At 43.0% G+C, this 20,255-nt stretch overlaps 1 protein-coding gene across 1 annotated transcript; it reads right to left on the minus strand.

The window, feature by feature from the left end:
* Positions 1–770: 770 nt before the first annotated feature.
* Positions 771–15,712, minus strand: LOC138853366 (dnaJ homolog subfamily C member 10-like). The gene is made up of 4 exons (XM_070089607.1): positions 15,575–15,712; positions 6,195–6,359; positions 2,271–2,389; positions 771–891 (listed from the first exon to the last, which is right to left on the minus strand). Exons 2-4 carry the CDS (start codon positions 6,348–6,350, stop codon positions 786–788), a joined length of 381 nt encoding a protein of 126 aa, XP_069945708.1. The 5' UTR covers positions 6,351–6,359; positions 15,575–15,712; the 3' UTR covers positions 771–785.
* Positions 15,713–20,255: the final 4,543 nt, after the last annotated feature.

Genomic DNA, 20,255 nt, shown 5'->3' on the forward strand with positions numbered 1-20,255 from the left:
AGTGTGAGCAGGGTAATATTTAGTGAAGGGATTCAGGGAAACCGGTTATTTTCATATAGTCGGACTTGAGTCCTGGAAATGGGAAGTACAATGCCTGCACTTTAAAGGAGGGGTTTGGGATATTGGCAGTTTGGAGGGATATGTTGTGTATCTTTATACGTATATGCTTCTAAACTGTTGTATTCTGAGCACCTCTGCAAAAGCAGTGATAATGTGTGAGTGTGGTGAAAGTGTTGAATGATGAAAGTATTTTCTTTTTGGGGATTTTCTTTCTTTTTTTGGGTCACCCTGCCTCGGTGGGAGACGACCGACTTGTTGAAAAAAAAAAAAAAAAAAAAAAAACATGTACGTGTAGCATGACCTAAGTCTAAGTAGAAGTAGCAAGATGTACCGGAAATCTTGCATGTTTATGAGACAGAAAAAAGACACCAGCAATCCTACCATCATGTAAAACAATTACAAATTACTAAGTGTAAAAAGAAAAAAATCTCTTGCATTCTTTTTTCAGAACATCCTACCTCAGTGGGAAACAGCCAGTGTTAAAAAAAAATCCAGATATTATTATCATCTTTATTGGAAACTACGTACTAACATGTAGTGGTCACATAGTACCTGGGTAGTGAAAAGAGATGTTATTTGATGCAAATAGTGGGAGAAAATCACAAGCCCATCACTAGGATCAAGGCCCAGCCTCCCATGATGGCTGTTTACCTTAGATTAAGTGCAGAATTTGTGGCAACACTGAACAAAGAGAATGTACTGGTTTAATATAGCTGACACTATAGTTACTTACCAAAGTCTGCTTTATTGAGAGTAATGATCTCAGGATCATCATCATAGATACCAAAGTTATCATGGTAGTAGTTCCACGAGTGATACTGCTGACCCGATCTGAAATACAAAGTTGCAAGCAATATATACAGGGTGTGGGCAACAAAGTTTAGAAAACAATGCATGTCATGGTACTGTGGCAAAGGTGATCAGAATCAAATCGTCATAATCTACATAAATCACAAATTGTCATAAAATATTGCCTTGAAGATGAAAAAAAAATTGTTAGTACTACATTAATTCTGTCCCCATGAGGAACAAGAAAAAGAATCCTTCCTTTGAATGCCATGCATGTTGTAAGAAAAAACTAAAATGCTGCAAGCAAGGGGCCTAGTAACTCCTTTTCCTGCATAAATTACTAAATGTAAAAAGGATAACTTTTGTTTCTTCTTTTTCAGGTTACCCTGCCTAGGTGGGAGATGGCAGCTGTACACAAATTACCCGCACATAAAAGAGAGAAGCTTACGACGACGTTTCGGTCCGACTTGGACCATTGACAAAGTCACACAGCTGTGTTAAAAAAAAATTAATCTTGTCAATAGCTATAAATATGAAAAGATGAATGTTAATATACACTAGCAAGTTACATATTTACAGTAAACGATCTCAAATTGTCTAATTATATCAAAAATAATTCTTCAGACCAGTATAATTTAAAGCCTGGAAAACATTACCATCATAATTTGGTGGTTGAATGTCTGCTACCCGACAACCCAGCCTTCACTGTAAACAACATGTCAATAGTTTCCAACTCCTGAAACGATGAGGTGTTTTCTCTGCAGCCATCTATTACCTTCCCATTTTAAAATTTTGGTTACATTAAGTGTAGTTAATAATATTGTATATTAATTACAGTTCAAGAATGGTAACTTAGACTAAAACAACTAACTACTTTTATTCTGGGCTTAGATTGTGCAAAAACTTATACAGTTGACCCCCGCTTAACGATCACCTCCAAATGCGACCAATTATGTAAGTGTATTTATGTAAGTGCGTTTGTACATGTATGTTTGGGGGTCTGAAATGGACTAATCTACTTCACAATATTCCTTATGGGAAAAAATTCGGTCAGTACTGGCACCTGAACATACTACTGGAATGAAAAAAGTTCGTTAACCGGGGGTCCACTGTATACTGTAAAAAGCTGGAAAATAAATTCACTAGTGTTTGGAGGAAGGATTGTACCTTCATCAACAGTGTCTACAAACATCATTACATCAGCATAGAGAGTAATATGAAACAGTCTACCACCTGAATCCGTCAAAACTAAGATTGTGCTGCAGTTCAAAATTTACCTGGCCAACTCCATTAAGCACAGCATGTGAATCATCACAAGCAAGTCAAAATTTGGCGTCCACCTCGAATCCACTGGAAACAGTGCAAGTAAAGTAACTACAGTATTTAGCAGCAGTGAATTATAAAAAGTACAATAATCTCACCTGCTTTCATCAAGACCTTCTTCACCATGTAAATCATATTTCTTTCTTAGCTCTTCATCCTTGAGAACTTCATAAGCACGATTAATTTGAACAAATTTCTCATGTGCTTCGGGATCATCCTAAAGGAAATATTAATATGATAAATGTTTACACTGCATAAAACATGCATATAAATTGCACATAAATACGAAGAAAAAAGAAGAGATGTTAGAAGAGTGGTTGGGGGATGTAAAAGAGCCACTCAGAGAGTGGGTAAGGCTTGATTAACAAATTTTGCTGAGAATAAGAAAAAAGTTTTGGAGAAAGGTTGAGAATGCCTAGATAAACAAATCTGTCAGCTAAAAGCAAAAGAGGGGAAATGCAGCAATGCTCCATCCTTCTTAAGTGGATGTGATTTGGACTTGCCTAGCATGAGCCAGTATCAAACCATACCCCGGCCGGGATTGAACCCCCGGTCAGAGTCTCAAAACTCCAGACCGTCGCGTTAGCCACTAGACCAGCTAGCAACAATAAGATTCGTCCAACTAGGTATATTTCTACACCATAGGAAGGTTAGCACAGGCACCACTGTGACCACAAATGCAAGTTTTTACAGACGAATCTCCAGCTAGCGTGGCCGTGACGAACTCTAGCTCAAGTCCCTTCACTGCCGTCAACATGACTCACGAAATCGTGTTGTGGCTAGCTGGTCTAGTGGCTAACACGACGGGCTGGAGTTTTGAGACTCTCTGACCGTGGGTTCAGTCCCGGCCGGGGTATGGTTTGTTTGCAATCGTGTCATTACGATTTCGTGAGTCATGAGCCAGTATGCCTGCTGCAGTGCTCCTTCTTTCTTATGTTAGATGGAGAAATGAAAGAACTGAGATTATAGTGGGAATTTTTTGAAGAGCTGTAAGTGTAGATGAAGACAGGGAGGCAGCGGTTTCAAGCACTGGGAAGGAAGGTATGAACTATGTCTTAAAGGGATAAGGAAGAGCCAGATGTGAGTGTGGGAAAGGTATGCGAGTCAATGGGTAGAATGAAAGGGAGTAAAGCAGCTGGGACAGATTGGATTAAAACAGAGATGTTAAAAGCAAGTGGTAATACAGTTTTGGAGTAGCTGCTGTATTTAGTCAATACATGCATAAAAGATGAGAGAGCACTAAAGCAGGGGTCGGCAACCTATGGCCCACGGGCCGGATCCAGCCAACGGAGCCACAGCTCAAATGATGTTAAATATACAGTATGTCAAAGTTTAGTATGTATTACTATCTTTATTAACTATGGTGATAGGTGTGGCAAGCCATCTGCTCGCAGACATGAGCTCTGGCCCCTAGGCAGAACAAGGTTGCCGACCCCTGCACTAAAGACTGGTAGAGCACTATTCATACATAATTAATTTGTATAATGGGGAAAAGGGGCAAAAGAGAGCTTAAGAATTACGGTGAAATAAGCCTGATAAATATACTGATAAAATAAATGGTTGAATTATTACTGAGAGAGTTAAGGGTGAGAGAGAGAGAGTATGGTTGCAGCAGAATAATAATAATTTAGGAATGGTAGGGGATATGTAGACCAAGAGTTTACACAGAACATAAGTGAACAATACCTAGATAAAAGGTAAGGAACATTTTGTCACATTAATAGATTTAGAAAAGGTATATGATAAGGTGGATAGGGGAGCAATAAGGCAAATGTTGCAAATGTACGGAATAAGCAGTAGGTTACTAAAAGCTAAAAAGAGGCTTTATGCAGTTACTGAGACTCAGGTTAGAGTATGCTGGAGAGAGTGATTATTTTCCAATAAAAGTAGGCCTTAGGTCAGGGATGTGTGATGTTACCATGGTTGTTTAATATATTTACAGGTGGAGAAGTGAATGTAAGGATGATAGGGAGAAGTGTAGGGGTTAAAAAGATAATAAATTCATTGCAAAGTAGGGGTTGTCACAGACAAGAATGAAAATGTGTCATACTTTGAGGCATCTGAGGAGAGAAAGAACTTTATCCATGGAGGCAAAAGGAAAAATGTACCAGAGAATACCAGTACAAATAGTTATACAGGTGTGAAGAATGGACTACAAATGATGTATAAAGGAAGAGGCTGGAGGCAGTGGAGATGTCATGTTTGAGTTCAAGGTGTTGTGTAAATTATATGCAGAGAATTCAGAGTTTGGAGATTACAAGATGATGTGGTGTTGCCAAAAGCATAATTCTGAGGGCTGAGGAGGGGTTGTTGAAGTGGTTTGGGATGGAACAGAATAGGATGGCTAAGATTTTACTGTCTATAGACTGGGGTGGAAGGAAGAAGGAATGGGGGTCATCCCAGGAGGGATTGGAGGGGAGGTGGTAAAGGTTTTGAGTGCTAAAGGCTTGAACATCCAACAGGCTTGTATGAGCATGTTAGTTCAGACTGAGTGGAGATAAGCTGTTTTCATGGCCTGACATGCTACTGAAGTGTGAGAAAAGTAACATTTATAGAGGGATTCAGGAAAATCAGTTAGCTGATGGGAAATACAGTGCCTTTATTCTGAACATAAAAATGGTATACAATACCGACAGGTTGTTAGGTAAGACACATATGCAACAGTTAGACAACTTTATTCCGAAACGTTTCGCCTACACAGTAGGCTTCTTCAGTCGAATACAGAAAGTAGGCAGGAACAGTAGAGATGTGAAGACGATGTAATCAGTCCATCACCCTTAAAGTCGTAGAATTTGAGGTTGTCAGTCCCTGACAACCTCAGTTGTCAGGGACTGTCAGTCCCGTGGCATCTTGGTACAGAAAACACCTTGCACAAGCTTTTCAAGTGAGAAGGGTTGGATCTGAGAGGGACATGACCTCTCAGTTGCCTCTCACTACTACTACTACTACTACTACTACTACTACTACTACTACTACTACCCTGCACCTCTCCTTCCGACAGTATTTAAGTCTCCGCACTGTCGCTTGATCTTCAGATAATTCCTGACTATGGAACTGAACTTCTCCAGGCCGAGGGACTGACAACCTCAAATTCTACGACTTTAAGGGTGATGGACTGATTACATCGTCTTCACATCTCTACTGTTCCTGCCTACTTTCTGTATTCGACTGAAGAAGCCTACTGTGTAGCCTTTATTCTAATGGATGGGTGAGGATGTTGCAGTTCTCAGGGTCATCTAAACTGCATCAATACACCTCTGGTAAACCAGCAAGTGAGTGAATGAAAGTGAACAAGGTCCTCATCTTTAGGTCACCCAAACTCAGTGGGTGATGGCCAGTGTTACACAAGTAATTAGTACTGTAAAAGAATTTTATTAAGTTGAATAGTTAGGATAAAGGAAATCACCAAATAACAAAGAACATGAATTTTAAGCATTCGCATATATCAATGTGACACTAAGAAACAATAAGTTGATAAACATCCAGTGAAACTTACTAGTAGGTTGGTGCCCTCCTGTACAGTACAAATATACAAGTGTAAACATATTAGGAATGACAGCACAAGACATATGTGATGGATATGTGGGGCAGTGGACCTCCAGCAGCAACAGCTAGGTTGACCAGGCTAGCACCAGACGAGCTTGGCCCATGGCTGGGCTTCAAAAGTAGAAAGACTCTCGAAACTCATTCAAGGTAATTTACTGGTGATGGTAAAGCAGCACTGGTGCATAAATGCATTAGAGTAAATAGCTGATAAACAAGTTAATAGAGTTCTGTAAATGGGAATGAAAACTACAGGTATCTGAAAGTTCCTAGGTAGAAATTAGCTACGTCCAGTGACAATGATATATTGCAGACCATTAAATATATGGCATATGTAAATGTAATAAATAATACTGCTTATGCACTTTTCAAAGTACAGTATGCATGTGTACTGTATAGTCAGACCTACATTTCTGATTTTTGTGATAATCCAAATTTGCGAGTTTTGATTATTCAATGTTTTGATGAGAATATCTTACCGTGTTCTTGTCAGGATGATGTTTAAGTGCCTTCTCTTTGAAACCTTTGCGAATCTCCTTTTGGTCAGCATTCTTGGTCACCCCAAGCAGCTGATAAAAATCTTCGGCCAGAACAAGTGCATAAAATAAACTGAAGAGTAATGTTCTACCCAACATCTTGCTGCCCTGTATGAAATACAACTGTGCTGAGTTGCTGTACTTATAGCAAACTGGGTTGACATATTTTCACATGTAGCCTATATCCTTAAAATAAATGCTGAATGTGGAAAATATTAATAAAAGCAAACACAACCACTGCATGACATACTGAAGACCACTAATGTGCCTGTGTTCTTATTGTGGGTAAAGGGATTTCAGTGAATTCTTTAATTGCTTTGGTGGAGAGTACTATATAACAATGAATCCTAGCTTAAACCCCCACAGACTGAAATCCTGATGGCACTATTGGGATAAACACTGTACCTCATACTCCTAACTCCTTAAAAACTTCATTGAATTCTCATGAATATTTATGCAAGATAGACAGTCCCTCAATGATGCACTGCCTTTCTTGGGTTATCCTGGGTGGTTAACCTACAAGGGCTAAAAAATCCAAATAAAATCTTATCTTAAAGCAACAATATTACATGGTGGCCTGTGGCCTGGTGGCAAAAGCTCTCGCTTCACATGGTGAGGGTCCAGGTTAGATTCCTGGCGAGGGTTGAAATATTGGGTGCTTTTCCTGGTCACAGACCGGGCCGCGGGGGCGTTGACCCCCGGAACTCTCTCCAGGTAAACTCCAGGTAAACACTGGTTGTTTATGTTCACCCATCAGTAAAACGAGTACCTGGGCATTAGTCAACTGGTGTGGGTCACATCCTGGAGTATACCTCTAGAGGGTTTCAGGGGTCAAGGACCTTGCAGCCCAGCCTGTGACCAGGCCACCCAGGACAAAACTGACCTAATTTACCCCAAAATGCTCTGCATAACAAGGGGCTTTCTATATACTACTGTATACCTGGAGAGGGTTTCTGGGGTCAATGCCTCCACAGCCTAGTCCATGACCAGGCCTCATGGTGGATCAGGGCCTGATCAACCAGGCTGTTACTGTTGGCCGCACACAACCCAACATATGAACCACAGCCCGGCTGGTCAGGTACTGACTTTAGGTGCCTGTCCAGTGCCTTCTTAAAGACGGAGGCAGTTGAACAGTCTTGGGACCCTGACACTTTTTGTGTTGATTCTTATCATCCTAGTGGCGCCCCTGCTTGTCACTGTGGGGATGTTGCATCATCTGCCAAGTCTTTTGCTTTCATAGGGAGTGATTCTCATGTGCAAGTTTGATACTAATCACTCTAGGATTTTCAAAGTGTAAATAATCATGTATCTCTCCCGCCTGCATTCTAGGGAGTACAGGTTGAAGAACTTCAAGCATTCCCAGTACTTGAGGCGTTTTATCACAGTTATGTGTACCATGAAGGTTCTCTGCACATTTTCTAGGTTAAGATAAGATAAGATGAGATTTCTTCAGATTTTTAACCCCGGAGGATTAGCCACCCAGGATAACCCAAGAAAGTCAATGCATCATCGAGGACTGTTCGTCTTATTTCCATTGGGGTCCTCAATCTTGCCCCCAAGGATGTGACCCACACAGTCGACTAACACCCAGGCACCTATTTACTGCTAGGTGAACATGACAACAGGTGTAAGGAAACACATCAAAATGTTTTCACCACGCTGGGAATCGAACCCGGGCCCTCAGGTTAGCAGTTTCATCTGCCTTGAAAGGTGTTGTTAGTGTGCAGCAATATTCCAGCCTAGATAGAACAAGCGAGATCCTGCCATTTTTCTAAAAGATGTGATTGATACAATGTTGTGGTCTTTGAAAGTGAGATCCTCTGACATTATCACTTCCAGGTCTTTTACATTAGTTTTTCGCTCTATTGTGTGGTTGGAATTTATTTTATACTCAAATATAGTTTTAATTTCCTCATATTTTCCATATCGGAGTATTTGAAATTTCTCATCATTGAACTTTATATTGTTTTCTGCGGCCTATTTAGAGATTTGGTTATGTCCGCCTGAAGTCTTGCAGAGTCTTCAATGGAGGACACTGTCATGCAAATTTGGGTGTCATCTGCAAAGGAAGACATGGTGCTGTGGCTTACATCCCTGTCTGTCAGATATGAAGATGAGGAACAAGATGGGAGCGAGTACTGTGATTGTGGAACAGAGCTTTTCACAGCAGCCGCCTCAAACTTTACTCTGTTTACTACTACTCTTTGTGTTCTATCTGTTAGGAAATTACAGATCCATCTACCAACTTTTCCTGTTACTCCTTTATCACGTATATTGTGCACTATTACACCATGATCACACTTGTCAAATGCTTCTGTAAAGTCTGTGTACTACATCTGCATTTTCTTTGTCTTCCAGAGCATCCAGGACCTTGTCATAGTGGTCCAGTAGTTGGGACAGGCAGGAGCAACCTACTCTAAACCCATGTTGCTCTGGGTTGTGTAACTGATGGTATTTAGATGAGTGGCAATCTTGCTTCTTAGAGCCCTTACAAAGGTTTTTATATGGGATGTTAGTGCTATCGGTCTCTAGTTCTCTGCTATTGCTTTACTGCCCTCTTTGTGGAGTGGGGCCATGTCTGTTGTTTTTAGCAGCTGTGGGAAAAAAAAGCTCAATGGGAGCCTTTGTGTGTTTTGAGGGTAGTAGTACAGTCTGAAGTTAGCCTCAGCCCATGTCACCTATCACCACCAGTCCACTGGGGCAACAAGTGTCCGAAGACCCGAGAGACTCGCCTGCTGATGAAGATGCGAAGCCAGAAGACACTCCTCACCTGGGGGGTCACCGCAAAAGAGAAGAAGTCACCCTCCAACCAGAAGGCCCCAAGTAAGAAGACAGGAGAAAGAAGAGGATGAATGACACCCCCCCCCACCCGAGGGGCCACTGCCAGGTCGCCATCTAGAGAAGACCTGGGTCAGAAGTACCGGCGAATCTACATGAACGAATGAATTCTCCACAAGATGCTAAAAGCACATGATAGGGGTTTCTTCCAGTTCTTGATGAACACAGAGTTCCATGAGTCTGGGCTTGGGGCAGAGTGCATGGGTATGTCATTTATCGCATTTCGAAGTCATTAGGCATCAGGATAATATCAGATAGGCTTGAGTCTACCAAATTCTGAGTCTCGCTCATAAAAAATTCATTTAAGACTTCGACTCAGTCTGGTTAGCGACTTGCTAAAAACCGAGTCACAGTGGGACTTGAGAAGCTCACTCCTTTCCTTGCTGTCATCTGTGTAGGACCCATCTCATCTAGTATTATGTCGTTGATGTCAACTAGGCCTGTATACCTTGACATGTACTTGTAGGAAAAAAGGTATTATAATTATTAATATTTCCTGTTCCTTTACAATTTACATGAATTTTTGCAGTAAACATACAGTGAGTACATGCTCTCTTGTACCAGGATGACCCTCAACATCCTGGTCAACATGATACCTGCACCAGGATGATCATCCTGACCAAAATAATACCCTGCACCAGGATAATCAACATCGTGGCTTGCATGATCCCCTGCACAAGGATGAGCCTCACCAACATGATTCACTGCAGCAAGATGATCAACATACTGACCAACATGATCTGCACCAGGATGATCAACATCCTGGCCAATATGAACCAATGCACAAGGATGATCATCCAGGCCAACATGAACCAATGAACCAGGATGATCAACATAACAACATGATCCCTGCACCAGGATGATCAACATACTGATCTTCATGATCACCTGCAAAACGATAATCAGTACCCTGATCAAAATGACCTCCTGCACCAGGGTGATCAGCATCCAAACCAACATAATTCCCGGTACCAGAATGAGCAACATCCTAATCTGCATGATCCCATGCAACAGGATGATCAACATCCTGGCCAACATGATCCCTTGCACCAGGATGATCAGCATCCTCACCCGTATGATCTCCTGCACCAAGAACTCGAGAGCTCTAGAACTGCAGACACATTCATCACCTTCAAAACTACCATTAGAAAACATCTTATCTCCCTGATACACCCCATCAACTAACTACACGAATACCACCTGGTGGTTCACTCACTCACCCATTTGACCATAAACAGAAATATTAATCTCAATCTTAAAATAATGAATCCTATGATACTCCAATACTGAAACTATGTACTGTGCCAAAACAAAAGCATTCGCATTGCTAAACTCACAAACTAGTATTTAGTCACTTAGCCATAATACCAACTTACCTCATAATTTGTAATATTTTAAAATAAAGAATTAAACTAAGTCTGCCCGAAATGCCTAGCCATGCTAGGCGTTCTAGTGGTACACTCTGTAATCATTATTTAACTACATGTAAACCACACAACAACCAAATTCTGTAAATTCAACACCCCTCAAGGAAGGTTCCTTGATGTTGGTGAGGGGCTCTTGATTTAGGGAATTGGATCTGTGCTCCAGTTCCCCGAATTAAGCCTGAATGCCTTCCACATCCCCCCCCCCCAGGTGCTGTATAATCCTCCGGGTTTAGCGCTTCCCCCTTGATTATAATAATAATAATAATGTAAATTCAACATTGTAATCTTTATAGAGAATAAACTTTGAATTTGAATTTGAATTTGAAGAAGATCAACAACCTGACCTGCACGATCTCCTGCACCAGGATGATCAGCATCCTGGCCAATATGATCTCCTGCACCAGGATGATAAACACCTGACCAACTTGATCCCCTGCACCAGGATGATCAGCATCCTGACCTGCATGAACTCCTGCACCAGGATGATCAGTCTGACCAGCATGATCCACTGCTCCAGGATGATCAACATCCTGGCCTGCATGATCCCCTGCACCAGGATGATTATACTGACCAACATACTCCCTTGCACCAGGATCATCAACATCCTGGCCAACATGATCTCCTACACCATGATAATCAACATCCTGGCCAACATGATCTCTTGCACCAGGATCAGCATCCCGACCTGCATGATCTTATCCATCAGTATGATCAACATCCTGGCCAACATGACCCCATGCACCAGGATGATCAACATCCTGACCAACATGATCTCCTGCACCAGGATTATTAGCATCCTGGCCAACATGAACCCTTCCTACAAGATGATCGACATCCTGGTCAACATGATCTCCTGCACCAAGATGATCAACATCCTGGGAAACATGATCTCCTGCACCTGGATTATCAGCATCCTGGCCAACATGATCCCTTCCAACAAAATGATCAGCATCCTGACCTGCATGATTTCCTGCACCAGGATGATCATTCTGCCCAGTATGATCCACTGCTCCAGAATGATGAACACCCTGACTTGCATGATCCCCTGCACCAGAATGATCAACATCCTGGCCTGCATGATCCCCTGCACCAGGATGATCATCCTGACCAACATAATACCTTGCTCCAGGATAATCAACATCCTGGCCTGCATGATCTCCTGCACCAGAATGATCAGCATCCTGACCTTCATGATCTCATGCATCAGTTTGATCAACATCCTGGCCAACATGATCCTGTGCACCAGGATTATCAGCATCCTGGCAAACATGATCCCCTGCACCAGGATGATCGACATCCTAGCCAACATGATCTCCTGCACCAAGATAATAAACATCCTGGCCAACATGATCCCCTGCACCAGGATGTTCAGCATCCTAACCTGCATGATATCCTGCACCAGGATGATCAGCAGCCTGGCCAACATGATCTCCTGTACCAGGATGATCAACATCCTGACCTGCATGATCTGTGCCAGTATGATCAACATCCTGGCCAAAATGATAAGAACAAACGATGATGAACATTCTGGCCAACATGAACCAATGCACAAGGATGATCATCCTGGCCAACATGAACCAATGAACCAGGATGATCAACATACCAACATGATCCCCTGCACTAGGATGATCAACATCCCGATCTGCATGATACCATGCAACAGGATGATCAACATCCTGGCCAACATGATCCCCTGCACCAGGATGATCAACATCCTGGCCAACATGATCCTTTGCACCAGGATGATCACCATCCTTACCTGTATGATTTCCTGCACCAGGAAGATCAACAACCTGACCTGCCCGATCTCCTGCACCAGAATGATCAACATCCTGGCCAACATGATCTCCTGCACCAGGATGATAAGCAGCCTGACTTGCATGATCCCCTACACCAGGATGATCAAACTCCTGGCCTGCATGATCCCCTGCACCAGGATGATCTACATCTTGACCAACATGATCTCCAGCACCAGGATGATCAGCATCCTAACCTGCATGATATCCTGCACCAGGATGATCAACATCTTGGCCAACATGATCTCTTGCACCAGGATGATCAGCATCCTAACCTGCATGATATCCTGCACCAGGATGATCAACATCCTGGCCAACATGATCTCCAGCACCAGGATGATCAGCATCCTAACCTGCATGATATCCTGCACCAGGATGATCAACATCCTGACCAACATGATCTCCAGCACCAGGATGATCAGCATCCTAACCTGCATTACATCCTGGCCAACATGATCTCCTGCACTAGGATGATCAACATCCTGGCCAACATGGTCTCCTACACCAGGATGATCAACATCCTGGCCAACATGATCTCCTGCACCAGGATGGTCAATATCCTGGCCAACATGATCTCCTGCACTAGGATGATCAACATCCTGGCCAACATGATCTCCTGCACCAGGATGATCAACATCCTGGCCAACATGATCTCCTGCACTAGGATGATCAACATCCTGGCCAACATGGTCTCCTGCACTAGGATGATCAACATCCTGGCCAACATGATCTCCTGCACCAGGATGATCAACATCCTGGCCAACATGATCTCCTGCACCAGGATGATCAACATCCTGGCCAACATGATCTCCTGCACCAGGATGATCAACATCCTGGCCAACATGATCTCATGCACCAGGATGATCAACATCCTGGCCAACATGATCTCGTGCACCAGGATGATCAACATCCTGGCCAACATGATCTCCTGCACTAGGATGATGAACATCCTGGCAATGGAAATAATAAAGGACCCCAATGGAAATAATAAAGGACCCCAATGGAAATAAGTCACTCTGTCTGACTTTTTTGGGTTATCCTAGGTTCTCTACACATATGCTGCTATGTATGATAATTCTATGTAACTGTATTTGTGTATACCTGAATAAACTTACTTACTTACTAACATGATCTCCTGCACCAGGATGATCAACATCCTGGCCAACATGATCTCCTGCACCAGGATGATCAACATCCTGGCCAACATGATCTCCTGCACTAGGATGATCAACATCCTGGCCAACATGATCTCCTGCACCAGGATGATCAACATCCTGGCCAACATGATCTCTTGCACTAGGATGATCAACATCCTGGCCAACATGATCTCCTGCACCAGGATGATCAACATCGTAGCCAACATGATCTCCTGCACCAGGATGATCAACATCCTGGCCAACATGATCTCCTGCACCAGGATGATCAACATCATGGCCAACATGATCTCCTGCACCAGGATGATCAACATCCTGCCAACATGATCTCCTGCACTAGGATGATCAATATCCTGGCCAACATGATCTCCTGCACTAGGACGATCAACATCCTGGCCAACATGATCTCCTGCACTAGGATGATCAACATCCTAGCCAACATGATCTGCACCAGGATGATCAACATCCTGGCCAACATGATCTCCTGCACTAGGATGACCAACATCCTGGCCAGCATGGTCTCCTGCACCAGGATGATCAACATCCTGGCCAATATGATCTCCTGCACTAGGATCAACATCCTAGCCAACATGATCTCCTGCACCAGGATGATCAACATCCTGGCCAACATGATCTCCTGCACCTGGATGATCAACATCCTGGCCATGATCTCCTTCACCAGGATGGTCAACATCCTGGCCAACATGATCCCCTGCACCAGGATGATCAACATCCTGGCCAACATGATCTCCTGCACTCGGATGATCAACATCCTGGCCAACATGATCTGCACCAGGATGATCAACATCCTGGCCAACATGATCTCCTGCACTAGGATGATCAACATCCTGGCCAACATGATCTCCTGCACTAGGATGATCAACATCCTGGCCAACATGATCTCCTGCACTAGGATGATCAACATCCTGGCCAACATGATCTGCACCAGGATGATCAACATCCTGGCCAACATGATCCTGCATCAGGATGATCAGCATCCTGGCCAACATGATCTCCTGCACTAGGATAATCAACATCCTAGCCAACATGATCCTGCACCAGGATGATCAACATCCTGGCCAACATGATCTCCTGCACTAGGATGATCAACATCCAGGCCAACATGATCTCCTGCACTAGGATGATCAACATCCTGGCCAACATGATCTGCACCAGGATGATCAACATCCTGGCCAACATGATCCTGCACCAGGATGATCAGCATCCTGGCCAACATGATCTCCTGCACTAGGATAATCAACATCCTAGCCAACATGATCCTGCACCAGGATGATCAACATCCTGGCCAACATGATCTCCTGCACTAGGATGATCAACATCCAGGCCAACATGATCTCCTGCACTAGGATGATCAACATCCTGGCCAACATGATCCTGCACCAGGATGATCAACATCCTGGCCAACATGATCCTGCACCAGGATGATCAACATCCTGGCCAACATGATCTCCTGCACTAGGATGATCAACATCCTGGCCAACATGATCCTGCACCAGGATGATCAACATCCTGGCCAACTTGATCTCCTGCACTAGGATGATCAACATCCTGGCCAACATGATATCCTGCACTAGGATGATCAACATCCTGGCCAACATGATCTCCTGCACTAGGATGATCAACATCCTGGCCAACATGATCTCCTGCACTAGGATGATCAACATCCTGGCCAACATGATCCTGCACCAGGATGATCAACATCCTGGCCAACATGATCTCCTGCACTAGGATGATCAACATCCTGGCTAACATGATCTCCTGCACTAGGATGATCAACATCCTGGCCAACATGATCTCCTGCACCAGGATGATCAACATCCTGGCCAACATGATCTCCTGCACCAGGATGATCAACATGATCTCCTGCACTAGGATGATCAACATCCTGGCCAACATGATCTCCTGCACCAGGATGATCAACATCCTGGCCAACATGATCCATGGATCACTCAGGCAGTGGTGATCCAGCTTGACAGTTTCAGGCGTGGGCGTCACACTTCAACCTTTGCACTACACAAATGTATTACAACTGCTACACACAAGTATTGCAGCAACACCCCAGCAATATACAGGTGTATTTTCTTTACCAGCTTTATGAGTAAATGTTGTGTATGATCAGCAGCACAACACTTGGCGTGTACCACCACTCAACAAGTTGCTATCTGACTGCCGATGTTTCTGGTGACACCAGCTGAAGCTCCCACTCAGTGTTGGGTTGTGACGGCCCTGAGGTCGCTTAGTGTTGGGTTGATGGGTTGTGACGGCCCTGAGGTCGCTTAGTATTGGGTTGATGAGTTGTGACGGCCCTGAGGTCGCTTAGTGTTGGGTTGATGGGTTGTTGTTAAGTTTATTCAGGTATACACAAATACAGTTACATTATCGTACTTAGCAGCATATGTTTAGAGAACCTAGGACCCCAATGGAAATAAGTCACTCTGATTTTTTAGGGTTATCCTAGGTTTCTACACATATGCTGCTATGTATGATAATTCTATGTAACTGTATTTGTGTATACCTGAATAAACTTACTTACTAGGATAACCCCAAAAAAGTCAGACAAAGTAACTTATTTCCACTGGGGTCCTTATGATAATTATTATTTATGTTTAAAAGTTAAAAACAAGTAAGAATCTTAATTATGTAAATAGTTAAAATAAAGAAGATATACTAGGAGATAGGTAAAATTAGTTATTTTCATACAAGAAATCACTCTCCTAACTTTCTGTAGCCTTATTCATGAGGTACATTTTGGTTCTCTTCTTGAACCGGCTCATGTTATGACAGGCTTTTGACATGTGCAGGCAGTCTATTCCACTCTTTTATTGCTGTATAGAAAAATGTCTTTGAAGCCTGACTAGTGACTCTAGGTACTGCAAAGTTGTTCTCCCTTCCCTTAGTTCTATAATTACATTTGTTCCCGCCCTTAACAAAATTAGCAGTAAGATATTGGGGACACTGGTTGTGAACAAATTTATAAATATAATTTAGCTTTAGTTGTTTTACTCTGTCTTCAACATTCAGCATATCCAGTTGTAATTCATTGTGGCTAACATTCTCTTTTGGACCCAAGACCAGAATGAATCTCACCATTTTGTTCTGGGTGACTTGTAGCCAATCTTTTAGTTTTTTTCTTTTTTCTTTTTTTTTTGTTAAGGCAGAGTACCATGAAGAGGAAGAGTAGTCAAGAATACATTGTATGAGAGTTAGAAATAGAGTCCTGTGAGCTTCAAAAGGTAGACACTGTGCCTGTCTGTAGAGGAACTTTAGTCTGGCATTCGCTTTCTTTACTACAGTGTTCCCTATCAGTTCTCCTGACTAGTTCTAGTGATAGTATATTAGCGATGTCTTGTGGGTCTTTACCTAACACTAACAAAGCACTATCATCTCACTTGCAGTCTTGCATTTGACAATGATCGGCATATCTTTCACATAGGACAGGCACAACAATAGACCCATGATACTACCTTGAGGATCCTCACCGGTGGCCCGGTGGCCTGGTGGCTAAAGCTCCCGCTTCACACACGGAGGGCCCGGGTTCGATTCCCGGCGGGTGGAAACATTTCGACACGTTTCCTTACACCTGTTGTCCTGTTCACCTAGCAGCAAATAGGTACCTGGGTGTTAGTCGACTGGTGTGGGTCGCATCCTGGGGGACAAGATTAAGGACCCCAATGGAAATAAGTTAGACAGTCCTCGATGACGCACTGACTTTCTTGGGTTATCCTGGGTGGCTAACCCTCCGGGGTTAAAAATTCGAACGAAATCTTATCTTATCTTAATAAGTAATAATAATAATAATAATAATAATAATTAATAAGGTAATAAATGTTGGGTTGATGGGTTCTGAGAGCTTAGAGGCCACACACACACACACACACACACATATATACATATACTATATGCATACACTCAATGTTGGGTTGATGGGTTTTGATACCTTCGAGTGCACAAACACGCTCAGTGTTGGGTTGATGGGTTCTGATACCGTTCTGGCCACACATGCATACACACAATTATCAAATCAAATCAAAGTTTATTATCTATAAGGATTACAATGCAAGGTTTACAGATTTTGGTTACTGTGTGGTTTACATGTAGTAAAATAATAATTACAGAGGGGGCCACTAGAACACTAATAGCACTAACATCCCATATCATAAAAATCTTTGAAAGGGTCCTAAGAAGCAAGATCACCACCCATCTAGAAACCCATCAGTTACACAACCCAGGGCAACATGGGTTTAGAACAGGTCGCTCCTGTCTGTCTCAACTACTGGATCACTACGACAAGGTCCTAAATGCACTAGAAGACAAAAAGAATGCAGATGTAATATATACAGACTTTGCAAAAGCCTTCGACAAGTGTGACCATGGCGTAATAGCGCACAAAATGCGCGCTAAAGGAATAACAGGAAAAGTCGGTCGATGGATCTATAATTTCCTCACTAACAGAACACAGAGAGTAGTCGTCAACAGAGTAAAGTCCGAGGCAGCTACGGTGAAAAGCTCTGTCCCACAAGGCACAGTACTAGCTCCCATCTTGTTCCTCATCCTCATATCCGACATAGACAAGGATGTCAGCCACAGCACCGTGTCTTCCTTTGCAGATGACACCCGAATCTGCATGACAGTGTCTTCCATTGCAGACACTGAAAGGCTCCAGGCGGACATCAACCAAATCTTTCAGTGGGCTGCAGAAAACAATATGAAGTTCAACGATGAGAAATTTCAATTACTCAGATATGGTAAACATGAGGAAATTAAATCTTCATCAGAGTACAAAACAAATTCTGGCCACAAAATAGAGCGAAACACCAACGTCAAAGACCTAGGAGTGATTATGTCGGAGGATCTCACCTTCAAGGACCATAACATTGTATCAATCGCATCTGCTAGAAAAATGACAGGATGGATAATGAGAACCTTCAAAACTAGGGAGGCCAAGCCCATGATGACACTCTTCAGGTCACTTGTTCTATCTAGGCTGGAATATTGCTGCACTCTAACAGCACCTTTCAAGGCAGGTGAAATTGCCGACCTAGAAAATGTACAGAGAACTTTCACGGCGCGCATAACGGAGATAAAACACCTCAATTACTGGGAGCGCTTGAGGTTTCTAAACCTGTATTCCCTGGAACGCAGGAGGGAGAGATACATGATTATATACACCTGGAAAATCCTAGAGGGACTAGTACCAAACTTGCACACGAAAATCACTCACTACGAAAGCAAAAGACTTGGCAGACGATGCACCATCCCCCCAATGAAAAGCAGGGGTGTCACTAGCACGTTAAGAGACCATACAATAAGTGTCAGGGGCCCGAGACTGTTCAACTGCCTCCCAGCACACATAAGGGGGATTACCAACAGACCCCTGGCAGTCTTCAAGCTGGCACTGGACAAGCAACTAAAGTCAGTTCCTGATCAGCCGGGCTGTGGCTCGTACGTTGGTTTGCGTGCAGCCAGCAGCAACAGCCTGGTTGATCAGGCGCTGATCCACCAGGAGGCCTGGTCACAGACCGGGCCGCGGGGGCGTTGACCCCCGAAACTCTCTCCAGGTAAACTCCAGGTAATGGCTAGGCATTTCGGGCAAACTTAGATTAATTCTTAACCCTAAATTATAACAAATTGTGGAGTAAGTTGACTAAATACTAAGTGACAAATACTGGTTTGTGAGTTTAGCAATGTGAATGCTTTTGTTTTGGCACAATACATAGTTTCTATATTGGAGTATCACAGGCAAACTTATGAGTAGTTTGGAATCATTATTTTAAGATTAGGATACGTATTTCTGTGCTTATAGCCAAATGGGTGAGTGAGTGAGTGTAAATATGGACCACCAGGTGGTTTTTATGTAGTTAGTTGATGGGGTGTATCAGGGAGATAAGATGTTTTCTAACAGTAGTTTTGAAAGTGATGAATGTGTCTGCTGTTCTAAAGTTTTCAGGTAGAGTGTTCCAGATTTTAGGTCCTTTGACATACATTGAGTTTTTGTAAAGGTTTAGTCGGACACGGGGAATGTCGTAGAGATGTTTGTGTCTGGTGTTATGCCTGTGTGTCCTGTCGCAACTATCAAGAAAGCATTTTAGGTCAAGGTTAATATTGGAATTTAAGGTCCTGTATATGTAGATTGCACAGTAGTAAGTGTGGATGTTCTGAACAGGGAGTAAGTTTAGATCTATGAAGAGTGGGGGGTGTGTTGCCAGGGATGGGAATTAGTGATTATTCTTATTGCAGCTTTTTGTTGAGTTATTATTGGTTTTAGGTGTATTGCTGCAGTTGATCCCCAAGCACAAATAGCATACTTAAGGTATGGATAAATGAGTGAATGGTATAGCATGAGAAGGGCATTTTGCAGCACGTAGTATCGTATCTTGGAGAGGATCCCAACTGTTTTGGATACTTTTTTTGATATGTCTTGGATATGGGTGTTGAAATTCAGGTTGTTGTCGAGGTATAGGCCTAGAAATTTGCCCTCATTATGTCTGGCAATTAGAGTGTTGTTGATCTTAATGTTAATTTGCGCATTTCCTGCTCTGCTACCAAACATAATATAGTAGGTTTTGTCAGTATTAGGTATAAAATTTATTGGCTGTCATCCAAATTGATATTTTGAGCAGCTCCTCATTAACAATGGTGTTGAGGGTGGCAAGATTAGGGTGGGAGATGACATAAGTCGTGTCGTCAGCAAAGAGAATGGGTTTCAGGTGTTTCAGGTGAGTACACACACACATCACCTAGTAGTGACCAGTGAAGAGGCAGTACCGG

The sequence above is a fragment of the Cherax quadricarinatus genome, chromosome 29 (assembly GCF_038502225.1).
Source record: "Cherax quadricarinatus isolate ZL_2023a chromosome 29, ASM3850222v1, whole genome shotgun sequence".
NCBI classification, from domain to species: domain Eukaryota; kingdom Metazoa; phylum Arthropoda; class Malacostraca; order Decapoda; family Parastacidae; genus Cherax; species Cherax quadricarinatus.

What these genes read in the sequence shown, in the direction of transcription:
- LOC138853366 (XM_070089607.1), bottom strand. Translation starts at nt 6,350, where the DNA reads ATGTTGGGTAGAACATTACTCTTCAGTTTATTTTATGCACTTGTTCTG. An exon ending in ATCATCCTGACAAGAACACG is followed by an intron (nt 2,390 to 6,194) that starts GTAAGATATTCT and finishes TATTTCCTTTAG; the next exon opens with GATGATCCCGAAGCACATGA. An exon ending in GAAGGTCTTGATGAAAGCAG is followed by an intron (nt 892 to 2,270) that starts GTGAGATTATTG and finishes TTTGTATTTCAG; the next exon opens with ATCGGGTCAGCAGTATCACT.